We start from the raw sequence: 26,728 nt of genomic DNA, 5'->3' as shown, positions 1-26,728 counted from the left end.
TTGTGATTTCCCTGGTTGCCCAGTGGTTGAGAATCCAGCTGCCAATGCAGGGGACATGGGTTTGACCCCTGGTCCAGGAAGATCCCACATGCTACGAAACAACTAAGCCCATGTGCAACTACTGAGCCCAGATGCCCCAGAGCCCATGCTCTACAGCAAGAGAAGCCACCACAATGAGAATCCGACATGTACCAACCAAGACTCAGTGCAGCCAAAATGTAATAAAATTTTTTTTACAAAATTAATAAAATTTAAACAGTGAGTTTTATTTGTATTATGAGAAAGCTGGAAAGTATCAAACACCTCCATGCCCCATCAGATGATTGACAGATACACAAATACAGCGAGGGAGGGAGACAGAGAGAGAATTTGGCATATACTTGGGTTCAGCGATTTCACCTCAAGCAATTTATTTTAAGGAAAAAGTATGGTTGTATGTATAGCTATGGAAATTTTTAGAACAATTAAAAACTTAGAAGCCAACTATACTGGTGAGTAAGCACTTTTCTCTCAGCTCCAAACCCACCTTTCAATTTTATGATACTGAACCAGCCACTGCAAATCCCCTTCTGCTTTCCTAGCTGTTCTGTTAGGCTTCACCACTAGACGGTGCTAGAGAAAGACTGCAAGACTAGAGAAGGAGGAAGGGACCGGGAAGTTCGCACAGGAAGATCTCTACATTACGAGATTAAAACAAGATTAACAAAATGGAATGGAAGAAAAAGAGCAATAAACTGAAAAGTCACTGTGCACATTTAAACAGACTGGAGAAAACAGTGAGTAAATAAGGAGAGACTAAAAAGCAGCTATTGCCTTCCTGAAAATTAATCACTGGTTTTCCATTGATGAATTACAGTGCCCAGGGGATTGATGGATTTGCACAGATTAATGACCCTGCTTCTTCAGTACCCCTAAATCCAAAGCCCACATTTTCAAGGTTTATTCTAGGACCCGTGTGAGATCTACAAACTATATTCATTAATTCTCTGTATCATTTTAGAAAGGATTTTGGATGCTTGCAAAATTATGGGCAATGGGGTAAAATAAAAATAGAAAGAAAAGAGTGTGAAGGGGAAATCATGGCTGAAAAAGCAAAATGAAGGTAGTGCTCAAGAATGCCCCAAGACCCTCACTGTTACCAAAAAAAAAGAACCCTCACTGTTACTAAAGGGGTGGCCCCAAATACAACTCTGACCTTCAGCCTCAGCACAAGAAAGAAGGAAACACTACTGTTGATGAACTCAAGAGTAGATGTCATGAAACAACAACAACAAAAACTAACTAGACTACACATCAAGCCTGTGATTGTAGCTTCTGGATCACGCTGTTCCACCAACTATACCATGATGAATACATGCCACACATCATCACTCTAATGTGACAGGCTGAACAAGAAATTTGACTACGTAAATTCAAACCTAGCAATAAGTCTCCAGGTTTCTGTCTGTCCAGTTGCATCTGAACTTGGTAAACCAAGCTGAGGTTGAAATTCTTTAAATTTGTAGAGAAATCCCTGACATTTCTATCTCTGGATTCTTTATTATACTTACAAAAAATCTGTTTCTATGCAGAAACACACGTTCTCTGATGGCTGTCCTTGTAGAAAACTCTATTTTAGGAGCAATGCCCTGAAAATAAAAGAAACAAATAAAATTATTGGAAAGAAGGTCTTTACTTATCCTATCCTAACATGAAATTATCCAAGAACCTAAATGCTCTTTTGTGTAGCCAGCATAATCTACACACATTGTCTAAAATATATACATAACAAATATATATATATATTTATATATATATATATAATGGAACATTATTCAGCCTTTAAAGAGAAGGAAATCCTGCCATTCATGACAACAGAGAATAAACTTGAGGACACTATACTAAATGAAATAAGCCAGACACAAAAAGATAAACACTGCATATTTCACTTATATGCAGAATCTGAAATAGTCAAACTCAAAGAATAGCTAATTAGCTAAAAAACCAGCTAATAGAATGCTGGTTGCCAAGAGCTGGAGGATGAGAGGAAAAGGGAAAAGCTAAGTCAAAGGATATAAAATTTTAGTTAGGCAAAATGAATATGTTCTAGAAATGTTATGTACAACAATGTGACATAGTTAACAATACCATTTTAAAAACACTTGTATTGGGGTATAGTTGCTTTGGGCTTCCCTGGTTGCTCAGTGGTAAAGAATCCATGTGCAATGCCAAAGATGCAGGATACCGGGTTCAGTCTCTGGGTGGGGAAGATCCCCTAGAGAAGGAATTTGCAACCTACTCCAGTATTCTTGCCTAGAGAATCCTATGGACAGAGGAGCCTAGAGGGCTACAGTCCATGGGGTTGCAAAGAGTCAGAGACCACTGAGTGACTAACACACACACACATACATATATTACCTCATTCAACCTTCATAATAACCCTATAAAGGAAGAACTATTATCAATCCCATTTTACAGAGGAGGAAACTGAGGTACATGGAGATAAGCAATTTATCCAAAATCACACAGCCATTGAGTGACAAAACTGGGCTTGAACCCAGATAACCTGAGTCTATACTTAGCCACTCTACATGAAGCTCCACTTAGCCCACAGAGGAGGAGGAGGGGCCCTACCAGTAAGGAATCCACAGTCTGTAATGCAATCTTGTTCACCTATTTAACCTCAACTCACGGCGGTGACTTACAGACAATAAGGAGGAATGTATTTTCTTTTTCATATAAGTACTCATTTTAGCATAACAGTTTAGAGCTGAAATTTACAGGCTATATCCTATGCAATCCCCTTAACAATGAGATGGTGGTAACGATGGTTAGGTCAATAATTGGATTTAACGGTAGGAATTTTTAGAATAAACATCTATTTCTGCTTTATTGACTATGCCAAGGCCTTTGACTGTGTGGATCACAATAAACTGTGGAAAATTCTGAAAGAGATGGGAATACCAGACCACCTGACCTGCCTCTTGAGAAACCTATATGCAGGTCAGGAAGCAACAGTTAGAACTGGACATGGAACAACAGACTGGTTCCAAATAGGAAAAGGAGTACATCAAGGCTGTATATTGTCACCCCGCTTGTTTAACTTATATGCATAGTACATCATGAGAAACGCTGGGCTGGAAGAAGCACAAGCTGGAATCAAGACTGCTGGAAGAAATATCAATAACCTCAGATATGCAGATGACACCACTCTCGTGGCAGAAAGTGAAGAGGAACTGAAAAGCCTCTTGATGAAAGTGAAAGAGGAGAGTGAAAAAGTTGGCTTAAAGCTCAACATTCAGAAAACGAAGATCATGGCATCTGGTCCCATCACTTCATGGGAAATAGATGGGGAAACAGTGGAAACAGTGTCAGACTTTATTTTTGGGAGCTCCAAAATCACTGCAGATGGTGACTGCAGCCATGAAATTAAAAGATGCTTACTCCTTGGAAGGAAAGTTATGACCAACCTAGATAGCATATTCAAAAGCAGAGACATTACTTTGCCAACAAAGGTCCATCTAGTCAAGGCTATGGTTTTTCCTGTGGTCATGTATGGATGTGAGAATTGGACTGTGAAGAAAGCTGAGCGCTGAAGAATTGATGCTTTTGAACTGTGGTGTTGGAGAAGACTCTTGAGAGTCCTTTGGACTGCAAGGAGATCCAACCAGTCCATTCTGAAGGAGATCAGCCCTGGGATTTCTTTGGAAGGAATGATGCTAAAGCTGAAACTCCAATACTTTGGCCACCTCATGTGAAGAGTTGACTCATTGGAAAAGACTTTGATGCTGGGAGGGATTGGGGGCAGGAGGAGAAGGGGACCACAGAGGATGAGATGGCTGGATGGCATCACTGACTCGATGGACGTGAGTCTCAGTGAACTCCGTGAGTTGGTGATGGACAGGGAGGCCTGGCGTGCTGTGATTCATGGGGTTGCAAAGAGTTGGACACGACTGAGCGACTGAACTGAACTGAAGGAAAAATTTATAAAGGGTACTCAGAGTACCTAAACACTAAGGAAAAATTAAAATTATTAATTAAAAATTAATAATTAAAAACAAAATTCTTTCTGCCTAACTTACAAATTCAGTCTTTACCTAACAACAACAACCAAAAAACACAGATTATAATCTCCCCTCAATATTCTTGACCTCAGCAGGAAAAGGAGGAAAAAAGGCTGTTAGGGTAACAAGTGAAATGAAAAAAAATATGAAAGTACGACGAAAAAGTCACATTGTACTGGAGAAAATAAATCTAATTCTTGATGAACTAATAACAGAAAATAAATGAACTGAATAATTTGTCTGACCTTCGCGTGTCATTTATTCTCATGTCCTATAACATTAATGAAAAGAAATTGGACCCTGGGCTGAAATAAAAATGAGAGAATTAGCATAATGCAGTGATTGAGTGCAAACTTCAAAGCACAACAGACCAGTGTGAGAATCCTAGATCCACTGCTCACCAGTTCTGTGATTCTGGGTACCCTTTATAAATTCGCCATACCAGCTTCCCCATGCCTAAAATGAGGAAACTAATAGTAGCCAGCTTGCAGGGTTAAAAAGGATTGAATAAAACAATACACGTAAGGAACTCAACACAGGGCCTGGCATCTAGTGAGAATGCAATGAATATCAGCCATTAGTAAAACTTCAGCAATTTGTTTATTTTTCCTTATAGAATACTTGAGAGAAATTGAGCTCTCTATCTCTTCACAAATTATTTAAAATATACTTTAACTTCATTGAAAGAACTGATACTTTACCTCTAATGCATGAAGATCTTCCTGACAGTGTTAAAGCTCTTTCTCTTATGATGACCTGCATTTATGAATAACTACAAATAAAACTTCCTGTAGATTCTTCTTCCTAATTATGCCTATAAAGTTAAACAGAGATAACATCTGGGAAAATATGAGAAAGTGTCTTTCTTCTTGTCTTGATACTTAGCTGGATACCAGCCCAATGTTTGCAAATGGAATTTATTTAATAGAAAACTTGGGCAAATCAAAGTTAATGTAAAGAGTATCTCCCACCTAATTCTCACCAGTTTTTAATCCCCTTTCTGCTTCTGAAGAGCAAAATCTCAGTAATTCACAATAATAAAGGCAAGCATCTCACAAGTACCATGGATATAAGTGATACACAAAAAACATTTCTGAGAAAAAAAAATGATATCAGTGATATTCACCAGATCTTCAAAGATTATGGAGGGCTTAAAGTTATGGCCATCGGGAATTCCGATTAGGAGAACTTTTTTTTTTTGACCATGCAGCACAGCTTGCAGGATCTTAGTTCCCAGGGAGAACTGTTGATGAATGCTTGGTGTTTGAAGTATCAGAACTAGAAGTCCTGTCATCATAAACATCATAGAAACAGGGGTTCTGCATGCCATCTATTCTGCACAGAATTCTCAAATGGAGACAATAACACCTCACTAAATTAAAATAATAGCCACTCATGGAGCAGTAACAGAAAAGTTTATGCTTCTTATAATTTACAAAGATGTAGGCCTTAAAACAGAGGTCATTCAAGTGACATAAAAGTAGAGAAAACTTTCAGAGTTTCTGCAATGTTAAAAATCATCCCAGATAATAACAAAATTAATATTTTGAACTTGGGTTCAGATAATGCCCCCGAAACAGTAACTGCTGTACTAGTAACTGCCATATCTTTTAAGATCCCTCAATAATATCAGTCTGTCACATGTACCACAATGTTCACTGCAGCATTGTTTACAGTAGCCAGGACATGGAAGCACCCTAGATATCCATCAACAGATGAATGGATAAAGCAGCTGTGGTACATTTATACAATGGAATATTACTCAGCCATAGAAAGAAATGAATTTGAGACAGTTCTTGAGGTGGATGAACCTAGAGCCTGTTATACAGAATGAAGTAAATCAGAAAGAAAAAAACAAATATCATATATCAACGAATATATACAGAATCTGGAAAAATGGTACTGATGAACCTATTTGCAGGGCAGAAACAGAGACACAGACATAGAGAAGAGATTTGTGAACACAGCAGGGGAAAGAAAGGGTGGGACGAACTGAGAAAGTAGCATTGGAACATATACTTTACCATATAGAAAATAGATAGCCAGTGGGAATTTGCTGTATGACATAGGAGCTCAACCTAGTGTTCCGTGACAGTCTAGAAGGGCGGAATGGAGTGGGAGGTGGGGCAGAGGTTCAAGAGGGAGGGGACAAATGTATACCTATGGCTGATTCATGTTGATGTATGGCAGAAACCAACACAACACTGTAAAGCAATTATCCTTCAATTAAAAATAAATAAATTTAAAAAAATATCAGCCTGTGAACCTCTTGTCAGTTTCCCCTCCATTAAGTGGAGATCATAATACCTGCCTTGGCTGACTTAAGAACTGTTATGAAGAAAATATGATATCACATGAAAAAAACCAAAGCAAGTTCACCTGCCAATGCAGGAGATGCAGGTTTGATCCCTGAGTTGAGAAGATCCCCCAGAGAAGGAAATGGCAACTCACTCTAGTATTCCTGCCTGAATAATCTCATGGACAGAGGAGCCCTACAATCCACAGCATCACAGAGAGCTGGACACAACTGAGCAACGGAGCACACACACAGGCAGCACTACTCTATTTTACTGTTATTGTTACTAAAACAATAGCTATGATTAAATAAACTGATGCTACATCTTTCAGTTAGTCTGCATTAAGAGCAGATGACAAAACAGATATATGGTTACCAAACTTATGGTTACCACAGAGAAACAGAGGTGAGGGGGGAGATAAATTAACAGTTTGGGATTAGCAGATACAAACTACTACACATAAAATAAACAACAAGGTCCTAGTATAGCACAGGGAACTATATTCAATATTCTGTAATAAGCCATAATGGAAAAGAAGGTGAAAAAGAATATATATTATAATAGTGTATATTATTACATATATATAACTGAATAATAATATATATCATATATACATAACTGAATCACTTTGTTGTACACAAGAAACTAACACATTATAAAGCAACTATACTTTAAAAATATTTAAATTAAAAAAAAAAGGAGGTGGAAGAAGTAAGCCTTTTATAACTATGTGATAATGTGAATATGGCAGTGACTTAGCCTGGTTAGACAAGACTCCCACGTCTCAGACCAATAGTGGGAATCAGCATTATTTAGCACTTTGAGTGGGCATCTCATCAGGGCTGCTAAAGAGAATAAAGGGGCACCAACCAAGATGAAGTGATCCGCCCACAAACAGGTGAGTGGATCACTTTATTTATTTATTATCAATAAAACATTCAGGTTCCAAGAATCCCTTTCCCAACAGAAGCCCAGCTAGGCACTGGTAACTTACTGGAAAGCCTTCAACTGTCTTCATGAGCACCTCCCTACACATCCCAGGGTGCGAAGGTGTCAGCCGTGGCTCAGGGAAGAGAAAGTCCCGTGTGTTTTCTTCATAGTAGGCCAACTCTTGCCACACTACAAATAAAGGAGAAAATGCATGAGTAGATATATTCTGAAAATTATGTATCTACATCATTTAAACTAAATAAAAGTTGGACCGTTGATGGCAGAGATGACACTCAGATAAAAACAGATATTTTGATCACAGCACCTGGTACTCAAGAGGCGATGTCTTCTACTACTTTTTATTTCATGCATGATTTTCAAAAGCCTTCCCAATCATTGATCTAAAGGGTTGCTCCCCAAAATAAAATAAAAAAGAACATCTCTTTCCATCCATCCATCCTTCCATTCTTCACTTTGACAAATGTTTTCTAAGGACATATCATGGGCCAGGTCCTAGGGATAGAATAGGAACAAGGTAGACAATGCTCTGTTCACCCAAAGGTTACAGTGTAGACTAGGGTTCAATAGATTCTGTGGTGCAGGAATGTCAGTGTCCCAGTGGCCTAGAGAAGAGCCAGAGCTGCCGCTCTCAGCAGTACTGATACCAACCCCAGGAATGTTTTGTAAATCTGTGGGGAAATTTCAAGGGCAGGAACCAGAGGTCAGAGTGTCTTGCAATGCCCAAGACACTCCTGCATAACTTTCTAACATTGTACAGACATTCTTTCAGGCAAGAAACCTTTTTACAATTATCTGAGCCTGGAACCTAACTGCTACATATAAACACAAAGCATTTTTTTTTTTTTTTGCACAATTTAAAAATACACTGAATTTTCAGGAATGCAGGTACCATGAAAACTAAGGAACAACTGTATTTTGCTTTGTCTAAATCTTTACCAAGATCCTTTCGGCACTGTGAATACTACAAATACTACAAAATTGAATACTATAAATACTATATACCAAATACCATACCTTTCTCAACATTTACATGTTAGCATACATCTCATTTTATTTTAAATCACTTTTCTTTGTACTTCTCCTTTATATTATGGCTGAATATTACACAAATTATTTGCAGTGAGCTATATAAAGTTGGTTGGTTATATTATCTGTGGGGCTTCCCAGGTGGTGAAGAACCTGCCTGCCAATGCAGGAGACATAAGAAATATAGATTTGATCTCTAGGTGGGGAAGATCCCCTGGAGGAAGCAATATACTCCAGTATTCTTGCCTAGAAAATCCCAAGGACAGAGGACCCTGTTGGGCTACAGTCTATGGGACTGCAGTCAAACACAACTGAAGAGACTTAGCATAGCACATATTACCTATGAATATTACTTCAATATGGTCAAAAGGATAATACAAAATACTCATCACCAAAAGATCATTTCAGGTGCAATATGATTAAGAATCACTGAGCTAAAGGACAGAAAAGCTACCATCTTAGACCCCCTTGCCTACAAAGAAGGTGCTACACAGTGGTTTGGACCAAGAACACCATCAAAAAAGTAATTGTAGTCAGTGAGGAAGCTTTACTGTTTAGTGACTCTTACTTTACTTGTGAGATGAACTTGAATGAGGGTACTTTTTGTTATCTCGAATGTACAAAATAATCAACCTTACATCAAATAATCTGATGGCTTAATGTCTTCCTACTTATTCCATTTAATATGAATGTTAGATTCTAACAAGGATCAAAGTGCAAAAAGAATGTATTCTACATTTTTCATATTTTTCTACTCCTCCCTTCAAAAACATGCTCCAGCCACAATGAACTGATATGTCTTTCCGCCCTCTGCTACGTACTTCCTCAGCTTATGCTATTTCTTATAAAACATTCTTTCTTCCTTCCCATCCTGTTGAGATATTATTTATCTTTCAAGTTAATGTCTTACAGTATCTCTAACATACTACAGACTATATAGCCCACCAGGCTTCTTTGTCCATGGGATTCTCCAGGCAAGAACACTGGAGTGGGTTGCCGTTGTCTCTTCCAGGGGATATTCCTGATTTAGGGAACGAACTTGCGTCTGTCTTCTGCATTGGCAGGTTCTTTACCACTAGCGCCACTAGCGCCACCCGGGGAAGCCCATCTCCAACAAAACAGGTCCAAAAGAGAACTTGATTTTTTCCACAAATAAGCTCTCCTCTACCTTCCTATTAGAGGAACCAGATCTAGTTAATCAACCCAATACTCCAGGCTCTATCCTTTGTTCCACTCTTTCACTCCTTATAGATATCCATTAGTAAGTCCTGTTGACTACATCTGTTGACTACACCTTTGACTATATGGACCTAGGTTGGCAAAGTAATGTCTCGCTTTTTAATATGCTGTTTAGGTTGGTCATAACTTTTCTTACAAGGAGCAAGCCTCTTTTAATTTCATGGCTGAAGGCACCATTTGCAGTGATTTTGGAGCCCCAAAAAATAAAGTCTGAGACTGTTTCCACTGTTTCCCCATCTATTTCCCATGAAGTGATGGGACAAGACACTATGATCTTAGTTTTCTGAATGCTGAGCTTTAAGCCAACTTTTTCACTCTCCTCTTTCACTTTCATCAAAAAGTTCTTTAGTTCTTCTACACTTTCTGCCATAAGGGTGATATCATCTGAGGTTGGTGATATTTCTCCTGGCGATTTTGATTCTAGCTTGTGCTTCATCCAGCCCAGCATTTCTCAAGATGTACTCTGCATATAAGTTAAATAAGCAGGGTGACAACATACAGCCTTGACGTACTCCTCTCCCGATTTCAAAAGTCTGTTGTTCCATATCCAGTTCTGTTGCTTCCTAACCTACATACAGATTTCTCAAGAGGCAGGTCAGGTGGTCTGTATTTCCATTTCTTTAAGAATTTTCCACAGTTTGTGGTAATCCACACAGTCAAAGGCTTTGGCATAGTCAATAAAGCAGAAGTCTTTCTGGAACTCTCTTGCTCTTTTGATGATACAACGGATGTTGGCAATTTGATCTCTAGTTCCTCTGCCTTTTATAAATCCAACTTGAACATCTCGAAGTCCACAGTTCACGTACTGTTGAAGCCTGGCTTGGAGAATTCTGAGCATTACTTTGCTAGCATGTGAGATGAGTGCAATTGTGCGGTAGTTTGAGCACTCTTTGGCATTGCCTTTCTTTGGGATTGGAATGAAAACAGACCTTTTCCAGTCCTGTGGCCACTGCTGAGTTTTCCAAAATTGCTGGCATATTGAGTGCAGCACTTTCACAGCATCATCCTTTAGGATTTGAAATAGCTCAACTGGAATTCCATCACCTCCATTAGTTTTGTTCATAGTGATGCTACTGAAGGCCCACTTGACTTCCCATTCCAGGATGTCTGGCTCTAGGTGAGTGATCATGCCATCGTGATTATCTGGGTCATGAATATCTTTTTTGTATAGTTCTTCTGTGTATCCTTGCCACCTCTTCTTAATATCTTCTGCTAGGTCCATACCATTTCTGTCCTTTATTGAGCCCATTTTTGCATGAAATGTTCCCAGTATCTCTAATTTTCTTGAAGAGATCTCTAGTCTTTTCCATTCTACTGTTTTCCTCTATTTTTCCTCCACCATAGTTTGGTCTCAGGTCAAAAAGGGAGGGAATATAGCCCTGCCTTTCAACAGAAAATTGGATTAAAGATTTACTGAGCATGGACCCAGTGATCAGAATAAGACCCAGTTTCCCCCTCAGTCAGTCTCTCCCATCAGGAAGCTTCCATAAGCCTCTTATCCTTCTCCATCAGAGGGCTGAAAACCACAATCACAGGAAACTAACCAATCTGATCACATGGACCACAGCCTTGTCTAACTCAATGAAACTATGAGCCATGCCATGTAAGGCCACCCAAGATGGATGGGTCATGGTGGAGAGTTCTGACAAAATGTGGTCTACTGGAGAAGGGAATGGCAAACCACTTCAGTATTCTTGCCTTAAGAACCCCATGAACAGTATGAAAAGGCAAAAATATACAACACTGAAAGATGAACTCCCCAGGTCGGTAGGTGCCCAATATGCTACTGGAGATCAGTGGAGAAATAACTCCAGAAAGAATGAAAAGAAAGAGCCAAAGCAAAAACAGCACCCAGTTGTGGATGTGACTGGTGATAGAAGCAAGGTCCGATGCTGTAAAGAGCAATATTGCATAGGAACCTGGAATGTTAGGTCCATGAATCAAGGCAAATTGGAAGTGGTCAAACAGGAGATGGCAAGAGTGAACATCAACATTCTAGGAATCAGAGAACTAAGATGGACTGGAATGGGTGAATTTAACTCAGATGACTGTTATATCTACTACTGTGGGCAAGAATCCCTTAAGGTCCAGCTCTCATAATCATATTTGACCACTGGGAAGACCATAGTCTTGACTATACAGACTTTTGTTGGCAGAGTAATGTCTCTACTTTTCAACACACTGTCTAAGTTTATCAGTGAATGACAGATCTTGGTTTAAATGTCACCTCATTAGAAAGGGAACAACCCAACCTACAGGAGCCTGTCACTCCCTACCATATCCCCCTATATTATTTTCAACCTAATAGTTATCACGAACTGCTATTTTTGTTCAGGCATTCATTCATCATCTGCTACCATGAACGCTCCATGAAAGCAGTAACCCTTCCATTCATCATTAAATTCCTGCCAAGATTGTCCCTAGAAAGGTGTGAGCTTAGGTGTCAGTTACTAGTACAGGGTTCAGCCAAAACAATCTTGCCTGAAAAGGAATCCTACTGTCAGCATCTTCCATAGGTCCCTTGAGATATCATTCAAGACAGACATATTAAAACTGAATCACAATGTCCAGAAATGAGTGGAAACCTAGATGAGTGGGATGGGGGGAAGGGTGAGAGGGAGGTTCAAGAGGGAGGGGATATATATACTCTTAGCTAATTCATGTTCTTGTACAGCAGAAAACAATACAACACTGTAAAGCAATTATCCTCCAATTAAAAATAAAATTTACAATAAGAAAGAAAGGAGTGGTAAAGTGCAGCAACCCTGTCCCAAGCCTGTGAAATGTGCCTGGGCATAGTGAGTACTATTTTATAACTGCTTCTTGAATGAATGAACGTAATGATTAATACATTAACCACTCAGTAGGTACTAGTTCCGCTCTGTAAGACTGAGTTTCCACAACTGTAAAAAAAAGAAAAAAAAGAGGGAGACACAGACTAAATGTTCTCTAAAATCTCTGCCAATCTTATCATACATTCATTTTTTAATAATTTCTTTTCATTCATACATTCAAGAAATATGCATTGAGAACATACTATGTGCCAGGAGTTCTAGACACTGGATGGATGATACTGAACAAGATGGATACAAGACCTGTCCTCCTGACACTTACAGTCTGTAATTATTAAACAATTATTCAAATAAGCATACAATTTAAAATGATGATAAAGGGAATTCTGTGGCAGTCCAGTGGTTAGGACTCAGCATTTCCACTGCAGGAGGGCACGGGTTCAATCCTTGGTCAGAGAACTAAGATCCCGCATTCTATATGCCACGCAACTTGGCCAAAATAAATAAAATAAAATGATGATTCAAAGGAAGATAGGGAGAGAGGTGGGAAAGTGGGTGGAATTCTAAAATCAATCTTCTACTTCACTAGTTTCATCCAGGCCTTGTTTTGTCAATGAGCCTTTTAAAACACTTTCTGTGATGGGTATGACCTCCTACCTTTGTTGGCCAGAAATAGACTTCCTCATATCAGGGCTCAAAAGTGCCACCTGAAAACGGGAAGTGAAATAACAATTTCCTCACCCATTATTAGCAACAAAACACAACTTTTTAATGAAGCTCAGACCACAGTGGTAAAAAACTATTTCTAGGTTCAGACAGAGCTGGTTCAAATCGTTGTTTCAGCAATTACCAGCTATGTGAGTAAATCATGTATATTTCTTAACTTCCTTTTCCTCTTCAGGGAAATGCAGAATTCATAACAGCACTTGTCCCTTAGGTCTACTGTGAGGACAAATGACAAACATGTGAAGCAGAGCACAGAGAGTGGCTTTACCTCCCATGATCACAAATGCTCTGTGACAGCAGCCCAGCAGTGTTCCCAGCACTACTGGCCTCCATGAACATCGTGTGTTTTCAGCCATATGTTCCTACCAAGAATATGTGGATGCATGGTGTGATGCTCTATCACGGGCTTTTGCTTTTTTCTTTCATATGTTTTGGCTAGTTCTTATCACTGTATTCAAAGTGATAGTTACTGCTTATTATTCCTACATTTAGCAGGAATTAAGATAAAAATGGGAGGTCCAAGAATTGAAAGTGAGTTCTGCTATCTTTGGAATCACAGAAATAAAAAGAAACTGAAAAAAAATAAGTGAGACTGAAATAGGGTTATAAAAACAGAAGGCAGTAAAGCTTTTCAATTCTGTCTCTCTGGTTTGCTCATCTTCTAAAGATCCAAACTGCCACCCAGTGTGAAAATGACAGAACACCAAGGGGATGTTACAGCAAGAGCCAAGGTTAAAAGTAATAAATAAACATATGTACAGGCTGAGCAAGTCTAATAGGCCAAGTGAAATGTCTGAAAGAGCTCAGTGTTCTTAATAATCTAATGGCACAGATAGGGAGGTCATCAATGCCATCAGTGAGAAAGATATCCCCAGAAAATGAAACAAATGAGACTTTAAGAGAAATAATAACTTTAATAATAATACTGGTTCTAGAAATAGCTAACATTTATAGAGCACATCAGAACTGACAGCTTGTTTCCCAGTATGGAGTCTCATTTGATTACCTCTTTACAGGTAACTGAGGCTCTGAGAGTTGAAGACACTTGTCCTAATGCCACATGGCAAAGTAAGAATTCAAAACCAGATCACTGGACTTCCCTGGTGGCACAGTGGATGAGAATCCACCTGCCAAAACAGGAGACATAGGTTCAATCCCTGGTCCAGGAAGATTCCACATGCTGTGGAGCAACTAAGCCTGTGCACCACAACTACTGAGCCCACCTGTGTGCTGCAGCTCCTGAAACCCACGTGCCTAGAGCCAATGCTCTGCAGCAAGAGAAACCACTGCAATGATAAGCCCGTGCAACACAACAAAGACCTATATATATATATATATATATATATATAAATTCTTAAAAAACCAAACAAACAGATCATCTGAGGCAGGAGTTCTTTCCTTGCTAATGCCTAGTAAACATCACTGCTGCTGCTGCTGCTGCTGCTAAGTCGCTTCAGTCGTGTCCGACTCTGTGCGACGCCATAGATGGCAGCCCACCAGGCTCCCCCATCCCTGGGATTCTCCAGGCAAGAACACTGGAGTGGGTTGCCATTTAAAATCAAGCTCTGATTCAGGGAATGGGTGCCAATTAAAAGAGTATGTTAAAAGCTGGACTGAATATACATGACTTATCCCAAAGTAGAAGTTTTTATTTAAGAGGTCAATAAAAGAAAGCACCAAGCTCACTGTCAAACAGGATTATGCTGCCCCACCGGTGTCTATTTGCTTTTTCCCATCTTTGTAAACTGAAGACCCAGGAGTTTTTATTGCTTCTAAGCCAAATTACTAGATTTCTTCATTCTTTAGCAAAGAATGTACAGTCCTATGCAAATCTGAAGTACTTATCTCAGAAACTTAATGGTCAGAATATGTCTTAGTGCTATGAAAAAGTATCAGACACAGTAATACTGACAACAAAATTAAAAAGTAACAATTCAGCCAATGAAGAATTGATCCCTGAGAACCTAAATGTGGCCCATGTGACCCCACAGCACAGTCCACTTGAGACTTTAAGCAAGTCATTTTTACTTAATTACCTAGTATCAAGAACCAGCAGATCTAGAGGGCTCACATGTCACCACTCTATGCCTGGTGCCACCAGCATAATACCAAGAAGTGGCACAGGGTAGAGCATTTTCTGAGTATACATCCAATAAACAGATGTTGCACAAATTAATGGATCAACCTATATTTATTTGAAGCCGAACAAAATTAATTCTATTGAACGATTCAAGTTTAATCTGACTAAAATTACAATCTGAAATTGAAGGATAATAAAGAAAAAGAAGACAAGTGTAATAAAGCCTTCACTTTGTATCTTTTATATCTGATTAATTCTAAGTTATAACCCATAACCATGCATTCAGTTTTAATACTCTCCAGTCATTACAGTTTTGAACTATTCTTGCAACATTCTCACAGATGGATTTCTAGTCAAGTAAAAAACAAATGGCAGTCAAAAATATATCTGAAGTTTCAGGAAATACATATTCAACCTATATATATTATATATATATATATATAAAATATATATGCATAGATATGTGTATATATACATATACTAAATATTAGATATATTTAATATTTATGTACTCATATGTGAGTGTGTGTTTGTCTATATATCTATATATTTTAGGATTGGTTGAATATACTAAATACATTATATATATTAAATGCATTATAAAAGGCATAAAAAAGATAAACAACAAATTGTTAATAGCAATTATTTCAATGAATATTGTTGATGAATATGGCCTTTTACTATTTTATATAATTTAGTTAGTTAAAATTTTTACCATAAGAATATTTAGCTATTGGGTAACTTTTTTAACTCACAAAAAATTAAATAAGACCTGGTCCTGCTTCTATTTCATTAGCAAACTACAATATAACTTGCCACTTATGATATATGGTTGAACACAAAACTGGGTCAAATTAAAAACTCAATGCCCTGATTTTAGCCTGTCACTTTTTTTGCTCTGTTCTACCTACCTAAGAAACCACAGACATATATAAGAGTGTCCATCCCCAGACCCACTGAGATCTTAGGGTTCTTGTCTGTTTTTAGGACCTGCCTTGGCCAATAAACCAAGAAGAAGAAGAAAGAACGTCAGACTCTGGGTCCACTCCATTGGGGCCCTTGATCTGCTTCAAAACCACCACAGTGAGCAGCGCCACAGTCTTCAGAAAAGCCTCCACAGCCACCTCTGCTTTAGCTGAGGTATCTGCCAGGCTCACCTCCTTCTCCCATGCTTTCTTAAGAAAAAGAAAATTTCACACAATGAAATATTAAAATAATGCAAACATATGTATTAAGTATCTGCTGCTGCTGCTGCTAAGTCACTTCAGTCATATCCAACTCTGTGCGACCACATAGACGGCAGCCCACCAGGCTCCCCCGTCCCTGGGATCCTCCAGGCAAGAACACTGGAGTGGTGTGCCATTGCCTTCTCCAGTGCATGAAAGTGAAAAGTGAAAGTGAAGTCGCTCAGTCATGTCTGACTTTTAAGTATAACGGATTTAAAACTTTCAGGAATTTACACCAAAATGCAATGTTTATATCCAGACATTGCTCCAGAGGTAATCAAAGGACACTGACTATCACGTTATACAGAAGGAAACAAAACAAACTATGATATAGGAAAGCGGAAACTTTTAAGAAATAAATTTAAAATGTTAAGGTTGTCACAAATCATATCTAAAAAGAAGAGACCAAAAATATGGTAAAATATATTTTAAAGAAATTATTACATACTTTTTAAACACAAAAAAATCCAAATGATAGTATCCAGCATTAGCCAGGGTATGGGGAGCAAGCACACTATATAATGTTAAATGCAGTAAAAATAATGGAAACTTGCCGGGGATCAGTTTACTCCCAGGTTTTTATAAGATATGGTTCTATCTAGCAATTCTATTCTTTACAAATATATCAAGAGAAAAAATTGTTATAAATATAAAGACAAACAAAGACAAAGAAATCCTAATGTTCAACAATATGACTTTAAGGTTCATAGTAATGCTATGGAAAATACATAGCTATTGAAAATGACAAATAAGTTACCTATATGTAACAATTTAGAGTGAAAAAGTAAAACAAAAAATATTATTTACATACTTCTTATAGACCTATAAAAGCACAAATAAATTCATGAAATTATTTTATGATATAAAAAATAATGCTTTTTGGCCTGTTTTTAAAAATTACAATATAAGGACTTCCCTGGTAAGATTCAATGGTAAAGAATCTGCCTGCCAATGCAGGAGACACAGGTTTGATCCCTGATCTGGGAAGATTCCACATGCCATGGGAGCAACTAAGCCTATGCACCACAGCTATTGAGCCTGTGCTCTAGAGCCTGGGAACCACAACTACGAAGCCCATGTGTTGCAACTACTGAAGCCTGTGCACCCTAGATCCTGTGCTCAGCAACAAGAGAAGTCAGCGCAATGAGAAGCCCACACACTGCAATGAAGAGTAGCCACTGCTCGCCACAGTTAGAGAAAGGCCACACAGCTTCAAAGACCCAGCACCGCCAAAAACAAAATAAATACATACATAAAAGTTAGTTTTAAAAAAGTACAATATAACAGTGACATACAGTTGGGGAAGCTAGTAAAAGACAATATATATGACCTTATTTACTTAAAAAATCCATATCCATATGTTCTAACCACAGAAAAGTATCAAGAAACATGACCACCAAGTATCACCAAAACATAAATAAAGGTTCCTTCATAATTTGGGAGTGCTTTTTACAAGTCAAAACTGGGAAGTTGGTAAGGGAAAAGGTAAAATGTATGGTAGCAAAGACCAGAAGCATATGTGAAATGTTTCTGAGTTTTAGGTATCCTCTCTCTTTCTCACATACACACACAGACTTTAAAATCACCAGATAATCAGCCACACTGAGAAACTCTGAGAATTGGTGTCACCAGGTGGCAGTTACTACTTGCTCTCATTAGCTCAGGTCTCTTGCATAACACAAAACAAAGGCATTACAGAATGCTTTCCTCCTCAAGTCCCATGATTCTTGCACAGAGGTCACAAACTTTTTCTGCAAAGGGCCAGAGAGTAAAGTATTTTAAGCTTTGAAAGCCATATAGTCACAACTAGTCAACTCTCACTGTAACTAACACAAAAGCAGCCATAAACACTTCTATGAAGGAGTGTGGATAAAAACATCACAGATGATGAAATTTGAATTTCATATAATTTCCATTGATCAATAAAACTCTTTCTTTCTTTTTTTTTTTTTTTTGCTGTCTTGTATACAGGGTTATCGTTACCATCTTTCTAAATTCCATATATATGTGTTAGTATACTGTATTGGTGTTTTTCCTTCTGGCTTACTTCACTCTGTATAATAGGCTCCAGTTTCATCCACCTCATTAGAACTGATTCAAATGTATTCTTTTTAATGGCTGAGTAATACTCCATTGTGTATATGTACCACAGCTTTCTTATCCATTCATCTGCTGATGGACATCTAGGTTGCTTCCATGTCCTGGCTATTATAAACAGTGCTGCGATGAACATTGGGGTACACGTGTCTCTTTCCCTTCTGGTTTCCTCAGTGTGTATGCCCAGCAGTGGGATTGCTGGAAAAACTCTTTCTTTAAAAAAAATTTTTTCCAGCCATTTAAAAATGTAAAAACCACAGACAGTTTGGCTGGCAGTTCCTTAAAAAGCTAAACATGGAATTACCATATGATCTATCAATTCCACTCCTAGGTATATAACCAAATATAAGAGAACTAAAAACACACATACCTACACAACTTGTACAGGAATGTTCACAGAAGTGCTACTCATAATATCCAAACATTGGAAACAACTCTAATGTCCATTAATTGATGAGTGGATAAACAAAATATGGCATATTCATATAAAAGATCATTAGTCATAAAAAGGAATGAAGTACTGATATATGCTACAAGGATGAACTTTGAAAACATTTTGCTAACTGAAAGAAGTCAGACATAAAGGGCACAAATTGCCTAATTCCATTTACATGAAAAGTCCAGTATGAGAAAATCAACTAGAGACAGAAATTAGATTAGTGGTGGCCAGGGGTTGGGAGGAAGAAAGAATGAAGAGTGAGTGCTAATGAGTACAAGGTTTCTTTGGAGGGAATAAAAATTCTAAAACTAGATAAGTGGTGATGGCTACACAATCTTGTGAACATACTAAAAATAACTGAATATACTTGAAAATGGTGAATTTTATAGTATATGAGTAAATCTCAGTTCTTTAAAATGTGGAAGCCAATCCCAGCTCATGGGTCATACAAAAAAAAACCACAGCTAGATTTGGCCTGGGGGCTGTAGTTTGTCAACCCTGTTTTAGCATCAACAGAGAAGATGGCTTTGGACTAAACTCAGACACACACACACACACACACACACACACACTCACTCACTCACTCCACAAATTACAACACCGTCAAAAGCAAATATTTGAAAGAAGCTGAGTTGGGACTAAAAAAATTATTTGATAATTATTACATAAAACTGTGAAAAAGTGGAAAGTCAAAGAACCAGTTCAAGTTATGCTTACTAATATATCAAAGCCATAAAGTTACTCTTCTGAAAGTGGGAAAAATTCAATAGACCAGTTGGGGAGAGGGAGCATGTGTTACAGAAAGCACAACTTTTAAATGCAAGTCACAATTGTGTCACGCCAAAATCCTTTTAAAATTGTTAGATAGCATCACCAATTCAGTGGGTATGAATTTGAGCAAACTCTGGGAGACAGTGGAGGAGAGAGGAGCCTGGTGTGCTACAATCCATAGGGTCGCAAAAAGAAAGACATGACTTAGCGACTCAATGACAAAAACAACAACAAAACTAATTTAGAAATTCATTTATTGGCACATTACCTGGAGACACTAGCTGTATTAACTCAAATCTGGTTAGAAAGCCTAAAAAGAAAAAATTAGATTTTAATACTTCAGAATATTGTCAGAGTTTTTCATTAATTACTAAGTGTAAAACTGCCATAACACCCTATTTATATTACTAAAATAATAATAAGTGGCATACCACCAATGAATCAGGTATTTCTAGACCCAACATATTGGGACATGTGGTAAGAATAACTGAGTTATAAAAATAGATTTTGTCCCCTGAAAAGTATCGACAAAATGTGATATTTTCTCTCTCAAAAATGTATTCATAAATCACCAAAATAACAATATATTTTTCATTTTAAAATTCAAAATACTGTTATCCATTAACCCATAAAAACTTACCTTGCTTAAAAGAGTATGCTATTTGACTATATAAATAAAACAACAATTTTTTATCTTTCCTGAGTTCAAAATATATTTAGAAATAGTGTCTATACTCAATATGTTAGCAAGTTTGGAAAACCCAGGAGTGGCCACAGGACTGGAAAAGGTCAACCTTCACCCCAATTCCCAAGAAGGGGAGTACTAAAGAATATTTAAACTACTGGACAATTGTGCTCACTTCCCATGCTAGTAAGGTTATAGTCAAAATCCATCAGGCTAGGTTCAGCAGTACTTGAATGAGAACTTCCAGATGTACAAGTTGGGTTTAGAAAAGGCAGAGGAACAAAAGTTTAAATTGCCAACATTCACTGGATCATAGAGAAAGCAAGGGAATTCCAGAAAGACAACTACTGCTGTTTCATTGACTACGCTAAAGCCTGTGACTGTGTGAACCATAACAAACTGTGGAAAACTCTTGAAGAGATGGGAATACCAGACCATCTTACTGTCTCCTCAGAAACCTGTATGCAGGTCAAGAAGCAACAGTTAGAACCTTATACGAAACAACTGACTGGTTCAAAATTGAGAAAGGAGTATGAAAAGGCTGTTTATTATTGTCACCCTGTTTATTTAACTTATATGCAGAGCACATCACTCAAAATGCCAGGCTGGATGAGTTACAAGCTGGAATCAAGACTGCCGAGAGAAATATCAACAACCTCAGATATGCAGATGATACCACTTCTAATGGCAGAAACTGAAGAGGAACTAAAGAGCCTCTTGATGAGGGTGAAAGAGGAGTATGAAAAGGCTGCCTTAAAATTCAATATTAAAAAAACTAAGACCATGGCATCCAGTCCTATTGCTTCATGGCAAATAGAATGGGAAAAGGTGGAAGCAGTGAGAGATTTCCTTTTCTTGGGCCCAAAATCACTGCAGATGGTGACTATAGCCATGAAATTGGAAGACGCTTGGTTCTTGAAAGGAAAACTATGACAAACCTAGATAGTATATTAAAAAGCAAAGACATCATTTTTCCAACAAAGGTCCATACAGTCAAAGTTATGGTCTTTCCAGCAGTCATGTACAGATGTGAGAGGCAGACCATAAAGAAGGCAGAGTGCCAAAGAATTGATGCTTTCAAATTGTGGTGCTGGAGAAGACTCTTGAGAGTCCCTTGGACTGCAAGGAGATCAAACCAGTCAATCCTAAAGGAAATCAACCCTAAATGCTCTTTGGAAGGACTGATGCTGAAGCTCCAATACTTTGGCCACCTGATGCCAACAGCTGACTCATTGGAAAAGACCCTGATGCTGGAAAGATTTAAGGCAGAAGGAGAAGAGGGCAACAGAGGATGAGATGGTTGGATGGCATCACCAATTCAATGAACATGAACTTGGACAAACTCCAGTGATGGACAGGGAGGCCTGGCTTGCTCTGGTCCATTGGGTTGCAAAGAGTCAGACACGACTTGGCAACTGAACAACAAGGATATGTTTTATAAGGATAAGAATAAAATTCAAATATTAAAAGTAATTTAAAATACAAATGATATAACAATAAAAATCAGTAAAAATAATTCCCACAAAATATTAGAAGTGAAAACATTTTAATATAGACAATAATGGTGATTACAGTTAATAATACTGTATTATATACCTGAAAGTTACTGAGAGTAGATCTTAAATGTTCTCACCACAAAAAAAAAAAGGTAATTATGTGATGTGATAGAGGTATAACCTAACACGACTGTAGTAATCATTTTGCAAAATACCTGAGTATCAAATCCACATGTTGTACACCTTAAACTTACACAATGTTGTATATCAGTTACATCTCAAAAAAGCTAAAAAAAAAAAAAAGCTAAAAAATACATACCATAAAAGTAAAATTCTTCCTTTGTAGACTTAAGAAAAACATGAATATGTAAGAACAAAATTTTAAATGCCAAGAAAATTAAAGGCCAAGACAGCCCATAATTTTAAGTTTTCCAAACAGGAGGGAGGATTATATTCTTTTCAACCATCACCCCAAAGGTAATGTGTTGCACTTCATCTATCTCAGTTTCTAAATTCCTTATATTCAATTAATTATCACCACAAGCCATGCCATGAATTGGAAGACTTAATATTGTTAAGATGCCAATATTCTCCAAGATGATCTACAGGTTCAATGCAGTCTATCAATGCCTATCAACTTTCCAGTTGGCTTCTTTGCAAACTGACAAGCTGATCCTAAAGTTCATATGGCAAACTAAGGGAACCCAAATAGGAAAAACAATCTTGAAAAAGAACTTCCTGGTTTTAAAACTAACCATAAAGCTATAATAAACAAAATAGTGTGGCACCAGCATAATGACAGATACATCAATCAATGAAATAGAATTGAGACCCTCCAAAAAAACCCTCACACATATAGTCAGTTGATTTTCAACAAGAGTGTTAAGACTATTCAATGGGGAAAAAATACTCTTGGTAATAATGGTGTGAAGACAACTGGCTATCCAGATGGGAGAGACTGAAGTTGGACCCTTCAGTTCAGTTCAGTCGCTCAGTCGTGTCCTACTCTTTGGGACCCCATGAATTGCAGCACACCAGGCCTCCCTGTCCATCACCAACTCCCGGAGTTCACCCAGACCCACGTCCATCGAGTCAGTGATGCCATCCAACCATCTCATCCTCTGTTGTCCCCCTCTCCTCCTGCCTCCAATCCCTCCCAGCATCAGAGTCTTTTCCAATGAGTCAACTCTTTGCATGAGGTGGCCAAAGTACTGGAGTTTCAGCCTTATCATCATTCCTTCCAAAGAACTTGCCATTTATAAAAATCAACTCAATATGTACTATAGACCTAAATGTAACAGCTAAAATGATAAAACTCTTAGAAAAAACCAAAGATCTTTGAGTTAGTGCTTCCCTGGTGGCACAGTGGTAAAGAATCCACCTGCCAATGCAGGAGACACATGTTTGATCCCTGATCCATGAAGATATAAAAAGAAGTCAAATATTGACACATGTTGTAGCAGGAAGAATCTTAGAAATGTTATGCTAAGATAAAGAAGCCAGTTACAAATGACCACATATTATATAATTCCATTTATATGAAATATATCCAGAATAAGCAAATCTATAGAGGCATATAGTTTAGTTAGTAGTTGTCTAGGGCTGGAAGGGATGAGGAAGAATGGGTATATAGCTTCTTTTTGTGGTGATGAAAATGTAAAATTGATTATGGTGATGGTTACATAACTATGTTAAGATATAAAAATCATTTAATTGCAATAAAATAAAAAACAGAATCATACCATCTAGTAAATCCCATCTATATCTAGAATATGGTTTTCAATTCAATTAACATGATTCAAATTTTACAGACTATCATGAACATAAATATGGGTTAAATATGGAAGTATCACAACTTATAATACAACAGAATTTTATATCTATGAATTACATATACACAATAGTCTCTCACTCTCTTTTGGGGCAGGGGGTGTAGAGGGGAGTACCTACTTTCTAAAATGTCTGCTACAGCTCCAGGATCTATTGCATTTTCAAATACCTATAGGGGAAAAAAATGGGGGAAATAAATCTTCCAAGTTTTATTAATATATACTTATATAAAATTTAGATCATTTTCTTCAAAATTATTAACACATATCAAATACAGCCATATGACACTTTAGGATTCAAAAGGAGTGCCTTTAACAGCTATGTGGTTAAAAGTTCAACAAGTGACTACAGAGGAAATGAATAAGAATTAACACAATACAAACAACAAGGAAAATTTGAGTTGGCTGAAACTACCACATGTTCAAAATGTCATCCACTCGACCTGGCCCCACAGTCTGTTCCTAAAAGCACATCTGATATCAACCTCAAACAGTCTTGTTTGAGTATCTAGAAAAACATCCTGAATACAACAGATATTCACTATATGTTAACTGAATGAATGACTTCTCTTCCCAAACAACTGGTTGTGCTAAAAAGGAACATACATAAAAATTCTATGTGTAACACAAAACAAAAGCTAAATACTCATAGCTAGACTCCCACAGAATCCAAAAATAACAAAAGAGAGAGAGCCTCATGAGTTTTAGGTATATCATGAACCACAAGAAAAACACTGTGATACCTGTCTCAGTTCAGTTCAGTTCAGTCACTCAGTCGTGTCTGACTCTTTGTGGCCCCATGAATTGCAGCACGCCAGGCCTCCCTGTCCATCACCAACTCACGGAGTACACTCAAACTCAGGCCATTGAGTCAGTGATGCCATCCAGCCATCTCATCCTCTGTCGTCTCCTTCTCCTCCTGCCCCCAATCCCTCCCAGCATCAGAGTCTTTTCCAGTGAGCCAACTTTTGCATCAGGTGGCCAAAGTACTGGAGTTTCAGCTTTAGCATCATTCCTTCCAAAGAACACCCAGGACTGATCTCCTTTAGAATGGACTGGTTGGATCTCCTTGCAGTCCAAGGGACTCTCAAGAGTCTTCTCCAACACCACAGTTCAAAAGCATCAATTCTTCGGCGCTCAGCCTTCTTCACAGTCCAACTCTCACATCCATACGTGACTACTGGAAAAACCATAGCCTTGACTAGATGGGCCTTTGTTGGCAAAGTAATGTCTCTGCTTTGAATATGTTATCTAGGTTGGTCATAACTTTCCTTCCAAGGAGTAAGCATCTTTTAATTTCATGGCTGCAATCACCATCTGCAGTGATTTTTCAGCCCCCAAAAAATAAAATCTGACACTGTTTCCACTATTTCCCCATCTATTTCCCATGAAGTGAGGGGACCAGATACCTGTCTAGACATAGCCAAATGTGTTCATTCTGTCCTTCATATAAAAGGGCCTAGGACTGAAATAAAAGCATACCATGCCCCTCTTTCTGAACTTTAGAATCTTGTTTTAAAAAAAAGTTTTCAGTAGACTTTGATTTCAGGTATCCAATTTCTGATTTAAATGGTGCTTAGCCTTAAGCATGATTAAAATCTACTCTTGACCCAAAACCAGGTCTGCTTTAATGACAAAAGTAGAAGCTGTCCCCTGTAATCCATTTTTGTCTCACTGACTTGGATATAACAAGTAAATGTGGGTGAGCTGTGATTTTTTCCAAAACTGTTTCAGTAATATTTCATCCTTTCTCTTCATGTCTAAGAATTATTCAAGGATGATTATGGGAAATAAATGATCAACATGAGCTGCTTAAACACAATGGCTCTTACATTCTTTATGAATAATTTCTTATTTACCTGGCTGCTTTAGAACACTGAATTCTGAATTACTCAGAAGGTCCAATGTTTTCATTACTCACTGCCAAGTATTTGCAGCTAAAGAACAGAACAGATACAAGAAAGCTGGAAAACTAGTAGAAAATCTGAATATGAACCCAAAGAGCTCACACAAGAGGGCAATTTTTCAAAATTTAAAATAAAGCATTTACGGATAACCAACAAGGATAACCTACTGTATAGCACATGGAACTTTTCTCAATGTTGAGGCAGCCTGGATGGGAGGACAGTTTGGGGGAATATGGATACATGTACATGGCCTGAGTCCCTTCACTGTTCACCTAAAACTATCACAGTATTGTTAATTGGATATATCCCAATATAAAATAAAAAGTTTTTTAAAAAATTAAGCATCTTATGTAATTGCACTTTATAAAATGAAAAATGGTCCATAATGTTTTTTACTAGTAATCTCAAATACACAGTTTTGTGACATCAGTAATGGCATCTACAGTGACTCTGAGACTCATTCTCCTCTTTTGCAAGTCAGGGAGGTGGGACTGGATGACCTCCAAGGTCATTTATAGATTGATTTACAGCTTTTACAATTTTACATTCTCGAGTTTATATAAAAATATTTTTAAAGTCTTCTAAATAAGCACATTTAAAGTTGATAAAACTAATAAGGAAATTCTTGGAGGAAAAAATACACTGAATTTTCTCCACCCACTTTTTACCATGACCAATATCAAAATGGCAGTAGATTCCTTTGTATACTGACTGTATATTCTAAGATAATATCCATTTATTCCTTTCTTACCCAGCCAGTTAGGAAGACTCTATTTAAATTAACAGACTGTGATTTATAAAAATATTACACACAGCCCTAGACCTTTCAAAAACATCAATAGTCATCTTCTCTGTTGTTGTTGTTGTTTTTCTGGCTGTGCCACACAACTTGGAGGATCTTAGTTCCCCGATTAGGGATTGAACTTGGGCCTCCTGCAGTAGAAACCTAACCACTGGACTGTCAAGGAACTCCCTCCTTTCCTACTCTCAGTTTGAAACATACATGTCATTTTCTGGGCACCACCAACCAGACCTTTTAAAGTGATAGGCCCTATCCTGGAGCCTTCCCACATTCATACCCTTCCCCAAAGAAGCACCTCAGTGATACTGTTTGGGACAAAATC

The 26,728-nt window shown here is 37.8% G+C and overlaps 1 protein-coding gene across 16 annotated transcripts in view; it reads right to left on the bottom strand.

Annotated features, from left to right (window-relative positions):
* Nucleotides 1–26,728, bottom strand: part of SPATA6L (spermatogenesis associated 6 like) — a 118,691-nt gene that overhangs the window by 67,699 nt on the left and 24,264 nt on the right. For 12 of the 16 annotated variants that reach the window (XR_808267.4, XR_808266.4, XM_059889227.1 and 9 more), the window contains 4 exons: nt 23,819–23,867; nt 19,956–19,997; nt 7,335–7,459; nt 1,551–1,628 (listed from right to left, as the gene is read on the bottom strand). Coding sequence is in view for 14 of the 16 variants with exons in the window: in XM_059889227.1 (XP_059745210.1) it covers nt 1,551–1,628; nt 7,335–7,459; nt 19,956–19,997; nt 23,819–23,867 (294 nt within the window). In the remaining 2 variants the exon portion in view is untranslated. The remainder of the gene's footprint in view (nt 1–1,550; nt 1,629–7,334; nt 7,460–19,955; nt 19,998–23,818; nt 23,868–26,728) is intronic. The other 4 variants (XM_024995920.2, XM_059889230.1, XM_005209966.5 and 1 more) reach the window with 3 other exon arrangements.

Source organism: Bos taurus, chromosome 8 (assembly GCF_002263795.3).
Source record: "Bos taurus isolate L1 Dominette 01449 registration number 42190680 breed Hereford chromosome 8, ARS-UCD2.0, whole genome shotgun sequence".
Taxonomy (NCBI): domain Eukaryota; kingdom Metazoa; phylum Chordata; class Mammalia; order Artiodactyla; family Bovidae; genus Bos; species Bos taurus.
This window is presented reverse-complemented; position numbering and strand designations above follow the sequence as displayed.